Source organism: Poecilia latipinna, unplaced genomic scaffold (assembly GCF_001443285.1).
Source record: "Poecilia latipinna isolate Pla-1442-1.1 unplaced genomic scaffold, P_latipinna-1.0 Scaffold966, whole genome shotgun sequence".
Taxonomy (NCBI): domain Eukaryota; kingdom Metazoa; phylum Chordata; class Actinopteri; order Cyprinodontiformes; family Poeciliidae; genus Poecilia; species Poecilia latipinna.
Genome location: NW_015113582.1, coordinates 272479 through 279200, shown reverse-complemented (window position 1 = coordinate 279200; position 6722 = coordinate 272479). Strand labels below are relative to the sequence as shown.

The window sequence follows — 6722 nt, the reverse complement described above, 5'->3', positions numbered from 1 at the left end:
CACAAAAAGTTCATTTCAAGTTGTCAACATAAGGCTGATGTCAACAATTAAATTGACTTTCATTTACCTTACCAGTGACAGGATAACCAACTGACAAAGTTAGCAGACAGCTAGAGCAAACTGTGAGGGGTGAAAGAAGCCAGATCGCTGAATGGAAGCAGGTGGAGGTGATGTCCAATAAAAAGAAGAAAATGGCAATTATGAAAACTGAAACAGGTGTGCTGTTAATTAGTGACCACCAGCAGGTTAGATTAGTGGTTGAAGGCAGAGTGAAGTGTGAAAGCACTTTGCTCAGAAAATGTGAATATGACATGAGACCTCCAAAAACCTCAATGAAATGACCAAAATATATTTTGAATGCTTTTTTTTTATATACAGAATTTAAATTGATACCATTAAATTGGAATTCACAAATACTTTATTTCCACGGGGCAATAAGGTGCTCTAAGACTATCTCATTTTATTTGCAGGCCATACTGACTGAAATGAACAAAATAGATGCTTAAAATAAAAGGTTCTCCAGTGCTGCCATGGTGACAGAGAACCCATTCTTTGCTAAATTGCCAGTTTGTGTCAATATACAACTTTTTGTCTTGAAATGATGGATGCAGCTTAACATGGATGTTTATTACTAGCTTAAATGTTTTACTCCAATATTGCTAGACAATTCTATAAAAGGTTCAAGTCTGCATCTAGTCACCAGTTAGTCAAATGTGAAGTGATACAAATTCTGCATCACATAGATCCAAAAGTTGTTTTAGACATATTCCACCAACTTAAATAACAATTTAAATCACTTCATTTGATTTATTTGTTAATGTATTAATGAATATTTGACTGCTAATTTTAAGTATGTTGAAAAAGGGGAAAAAAATTCTTATGTGACTTTAGAAAGAAAACTTCTTAGCTCGCCATTCTATCAAGGGGATGTTTCTTTTGTTTGGCTTTATTTTCTCTTTTAAGCCAACTTATGCATAGAAAGTCTGGCCTGTCTTATCCGATGGGATTCTTCCTTTAACAGTAACAGCCATAATGTCCAAGAGGCTGGCACAAATCTGACCTGGGTATTCGTCCCTCAGTTCCTTTAAAGTCTCAAAATCACCAGGTCCGTCGGGACTGTCTAGAACAATGAAAATGTTAAGATGAGCCAAGAAGCAAAACTGCAGCAATAGTCAGACTCAGCTAGAAGAGAAAACATAGTTTTTCACAGAGAGCAGTTCTTAATATTTAATAAGTGCGAAAAATTTTAATTTTTAATTACCTGATTGATCATCATTGTAAAGACCAGTTGCCAGTTTATCTGGGGAACCAGAAGAGACCAGAAAGATCTATCTCTCAGTTCAGTTGGAAGAATATGTCTCGCTCTGCCTTTTATACTTGGATGTTTCACCCTGCGGCACTAATTAGGATTTTTCTAGAATTTAGTGATGGTATTCAGTTTTAGGCTACTAAATTCACAGAAGTAGTAAGACGTGTTCTTTGTTGTCTATTTCTTTGTTGCATTTTCAAAGAAAAATAAACAAGCAATATAATATATAATAAATATAATAAATAAAAGTAAGTAATGTTTTTTTTTTTTCCTGTTGTGGCAATAGATTGCAGAGTTGTAGAAAATTTCCTATACATGCGGTGGGGTTTTCTTATTGGGTGTTGATTTTTTCTTCTTCTGTGTTGCCAGTAAGTTTCCAAGATTACATCACATACCTACTTATCACATTCTGCATCTGGTTTTACAAAAAAAAAAAAAAAAAGCTTTTTGGAATCCTGGGGAACAGACTGGATGACCCAGTCTTGTCCACCTGATGATGTGTGCTTTGCTCTGGCCATCAAAGATGTCACCATTGGCCCCTTACCGCAATGTTTTCAACTTCTTATTACGTAAAGATGGTCTAACGTGCTGCCTTTAAATTATTTTTGAGGGGGCAGGAAGGATTTAAAGTCACCTATTTTGATATTTTCAACAAGAAAATTAATAAGGAGCTTTGAGATTTTAGAGAACATTTGCAAAATTTGATCTTCAGCACATTGTAACTCTTTTGGCATTTATTGATTCTAACAGTTGTTAGAATGAATGCTCCTTTTAAGGTTTTCTAGTTCTTCATTGATGTTATCACTACCCTTGTTACTTTGTTCTCCTGAAATATTTTTCTCACACACATTTTTTGTAGAAATTCTCAATATGTATGACTTTGTTCTTTCTGTTCTGTTGTCTTACAAACCCCAGTCTCTTGTGAATTATCACAAATATTCTTTGTGAGTTCCTTCTGAACTCGCCTGAACTCCTAGCCTAAGTTTTCCTGTTTTCTGTGTGTAGTTCAACCCTTTTTTGTTCCTCCCCTGGCTGCTCAGTTTAGATTAGGGCTAGAGAAGTTGTCATGTATTTGGGAAAAAAAAGTTCTACAATAGGGTTTAGATTTTCATCATTTTATTGCATTTTCTGTTGATTGAGTACCGTATTTTCCGCACTGTAAGACGCACCGGATTGTAAGGCGCACCTTCAATGAAAGGCCTATTTTAAAACTTTTTTCATATATAAGGCGCATAAAATAGACGCTACAGCAGAGGCTGGAGTTACGTTATGCATCCACTAGATGGAGCTGCACTACAGGGAATATCAACAAAACAGTCCGACTCCAGTCGGTTAGGAGAGCCTCCTGATTGGACCGGGGCGTGGCTGGACGATGGTCACCCTTTTCCGTTCGCGCACAGCATGTTCATGGAGAAAGTGGTGCTAAATGACCTGCAGATGACCTGATTATAGACGATCGGTAGGTAGATAGGTCAGTCAAACTTTATTAACAAACCAGCATTCTGACAACTATCCCAGCATGCACTGCGCGCTTCTTCTTCTGTGGGCGAAAATGAAGTCTGCGGCTGCTTACCGTAGTTGCTAGACCTGTTGTGGCTCAATATTGGTCCATATATAAGGCGCACCGGATTATAAGGCGCACTGTCGGCTTTTGAGGAAATTTAAAGTTTTTAGGTGCGCATTACAGTGCGGAAAATACGGTACTCTAACAAATAGACAAAGTTGTAGATACTCAGGAGTAAAAACAAAATCTTCACAGTTTTTTTTTTTTTTTTCAACTCAGTTATTCTGCCTTTGGCAGATGGAGCCAAAGCCTAGACTTGCTCCCAGGATTACAGAACTTAAAAGCAACACGGAGAACATTTGCAGTTAAGAAATTAAAAACGAAAGTAACTCAAAAATGCAATCACTAGCAAAATAAATAAGACACAATATATGCAATTATCTGAAAGAGCCGCAAAACTTTCAGGAGAAGCCAGCTGAAAAATAAGAAAAGAAAAGAAGTATCTGCTGGCCTTGTTTTCTAAATGGTCACACTGTTCTCTATAACAGCAGGGTTCAGATATGGGTAGGGTATTTTAAGCTGAGAATTTCTCACTGCAATTTCTTCAGTCAAGTAAGACAACTCAGCTTGGAATTCCTTAATCATCTGCTTCAGGGCAGGCTCATCAAAATGTTCCTCAGGGTATGTACCCAAGGGAACCTGCAGCCAGAAGAAAGCCATTAAGTAAGGCTCATACACCAGTTCATTTGGAGAATAGTTTTATAATTATAATGATTCTACTAACTCACCACATCAGTGTACTTGTCTGAGAGAATCCAAACAGTTGACACAATCTTTACTGTGTCTCCAACATTTGGGAAAACCTCCAGAAGCGTCTGCATGCTGGACAGCCCCTTAGTGACGGGAGGAGGTTTACATAACAGGAGGGAGCCATTGGGAATCCAAGAGTTGTAGTCAAACTATAAAAGAAAAAAAAATACTTTTTCATTAATTAAAAACACAAATGAAACTATAGAAGTTGTAAATGGTTGAACTTTGATTTAATACAGATTATTTTTATTATTATTTTATAATCAGAAGATCATTTTATTTCCTAAACATTTCAATCGGTTAGATCTTTGTCACTCACCTGTCCATCATTAACAGCAGCATGTTGAGCTGACACTCTGAAGATCACCATGGTGATGAACTTGATCACTTCAGCCACAGTGTTGAAGCACGATGGACAACCTATTACATCATTTGTACATAGTTTTATCTCCAACTAAATTAACAATTAAAAACAACATGCTACAGACGGTATTTGGCAAAAGTAAGATTTTTCTTGGACTTGATTACATTGAAAAATGTTGGAACTGTAAAGAAATATTGATCAAAACCAATATTATAGGTTAGTCTGACACTCACCTGACAATCTGTTTTTCAGGAAGCCATGTGTGAATATCTCATTGATCCATTCTTGCAGCTCAGAGTCTTTGCATACATTGCTGTCAGAGTTATAGTAATATTCCACCACAGACTTCACAAAACTAGTCAAAAGTAGGAAAAAAAATACAAATTCATCTTTTCTTTAGTATGCATCTGACTGTCAAATTTTGCAGTATATTTCTGGCAATAAAATGCCCTGCAAAAGTATTCACATGCATAATTTTATCACATAGCAACCACAAACTGCATTGTATTTTATTGGAATTTAATTTCAACCCAATTGTGGGAAAAAAAAAGTGCAAATAAATTCACAAATTATGGAAAGTATTTATATTCAGGCCCTTTCACCCTGAAACCCAAAATAAAGTCCAACTCAACCAAGTATCGTTATAAGTCAGCTACTATATTTAGTAAATAAAAAATGTCCACCCTTCAAGAATAAAATTGGAGCCTAAATGCAGCATTTTGTGAAGCGTTTTATCAGGAAAAGTTAGTGAATAAAGAGCATGAAATTGTCCCATTTACAGTTTGCCACAAAATATGTAGGTGACACCACAGAAAAAAAATGTGCACAGCATGTTCCTCACATTAACATGTGGCGGTGGCAGCATTATCCTGTGGGATAGCTTTTACTACGCAGGTACAGGAACGCTTTTCACAGTCAATCGGTTGATAGAGAAACTATTGGTTGTTCAATCTAGAAATGAACCTGATGAAGAAGTGGCATCGAGAGGAAAGCGCTCCGACTGGATGAGATCAAATCAGAGCACAGGAAACTAATAACTTATGATAAAGTTTATTATTTTAATAAAATATCTACAATTTCAAGGTGTATGAACATGCTTGAAATGATCTGTGTAATATTCCATTCTTATATTTCTCTGAACCAATCACTTTTACATTGTAAACAAAATATGTTTTTGCTTGAAATGTACAACAGTTTAACAAATCATCACCTGTTGATGTGATTCCACACCTTCAAAGCATCATCTCTGTAGTAGAAGTTGGGAATCGTCTCCAGCCCTCGAGCAGCGATGTTCTCCGGCAGACAGAGGGAGCTGTAGGTCATCTGAGAAAGCGCTCTTCTCATGAGCTCTGTCAGCCCCTCCTTTCCAAGAGAGCTCTGTTAACCACAAAGTCCAGCATAATTAAACTATTCAAAATCACTTTAATCATGTAAGTCTTCAACGACAAAACAGGAGTGTGGTGTTAGAAATGTATGCTAAATCGCAGTACCTCACTCAAAGCTCCACCAGGTCCAAGAAGAGTTTTACGACCCACGACGTTTATGTGTAGAGTGTGGCGGAAGTGTGGGATCAGTAGCTGTTTAAATGAAACCAAAATATACTTAAAAAAATTAAGTCAAACTAAAAACATTGCTCCGTCAGCTGTATTATATTGGTTGATACCTTATAAAGGGGATGAATAGTTGGGAAGCAGCGGAGAGTAGCAACAGCAAAGACTTCTGCCAGATAGTGAATGCTCATGAGATGATGGACGGCCTGGTATTCAATCTGGTCTGAACTCCTAAAAAACAGCTTGGCCAGAAGCCAATCTGTTTCAAGGTCACTTGGCAGAAAGATGGGGTTCTGCTCAGAGGGTTGTTGATGCAGCTGAAATGAAAGATTTTATCAAGGCTTTTAAAAGTAGATTATTGTCTGATATTGATGTCATTCAGGAGCCTTTTGATTGGCTAAACACATCTGAATTGGTTGGTTGTGCTAAGATGAGTGCCATGATGCTGGTCTCCCATCACTGTAACTTTTGTTCCTTCATGCCACACAGTTTAGTTGCCAAAAAATAATGAGAAATTAAATTTCAATTAACCAAAAACTGCATTCTGTTCACGATCTCATTACAGAGCTGGCTTTCCCATCAGGGCATTTACCTGTATCGCAATTGGAACCAGTTTTTGCTCAGGGTTCAAGTAGAACAAACACAAACCGGCTGTCGCGTACATAGGATTTCCATCCTTCTTTCTGGCTGGAATTCCATCCATTATCTTCTGGTCACACAGGAATATATTGCCTTTCTGTGTAGGACAAAGAACTATGCTAGAATCAGGCAAACCTTTGGAGAAACTGACAAATAATTAAAGATAAATGTCAGTCCATGAATAGTCTTTCGAACCTCCATTTCCTTTTCCAGAGTGGTTCCAGTTTCCAGAAAAGGTTTCACCATCTCATCAGCCACTGGAAAGTTTGGGGGAAGTTTGGAGCAGCGCTTGATCACATTGGGGTTGGTTCCATTCAAAAACTGGTATCCAAAGAAGTCATCTTCCTTCCAGTGCTGTGAAACATACTCTGGAAAAAATACGAGTAAAGATAAATTACATTATTTTATCTTATAGCAAAATAATATATAAAAAAAGTCTTAGTAGCTCCTTGATACATCATCTTTTAGTGGAGGGGTGTCAAACTCAATTTCACCGAGGGCCACTGTAGCATATTGGCCACCCTCAACGGGCCACATTGACGGTAC

The 6722-nt window shown here is 37.3% G+C and overlaps 1 protein-coding gene across 2 annotated transcripts in view; it reads right to left on the bottom strand.

Annotated features, from left to right (window-relative positions):
* Positions 1-3068: 3068 nt before the first annotated feature.
* The window catches only part of LOC106958151 (hydroperoxide isomerase ALOXE3-like), a 15891-nt gene continuing 12237 nt past the window's right edge, over positions 3069-6722 (bottom strand). For both annotated transcript variants that reach the window (XM_015049916.1, XM_015049917.1), the window contains exons 7-15: positions 6372-6544; positions 6130-6273; positions 5651-5854; positions 5478-5564; positions 5198-5364; positions 4221-4342; positions 3943-4043; positions 3602-3772; positions 3069-3512 (exon numbers count right to left, since the gene is read on the bottom strand). In XM_015049916.1, coding sequence (XP_014905402.1) covers positions 3333-3512; positions 3602-3772; positions 3943-4043; positions 4221-4342; positions 5198-5364; positions 5478-5564; positions 5651-5854; positions 6130-6273; positions 6372-6544 — 1349 coding nt within the window. In that variant the 3' untranslated portion in view covers positions 3069-3332. The remainder of the gene's footprint in view (positions 3513-3601; positions 3773-3942; positions 4044-4220; positions 4343-5197; positions 5365-5477; positions 5565-5650; positions 5855-6129; positions 6274-6371; positions 6545-6722) is intronic.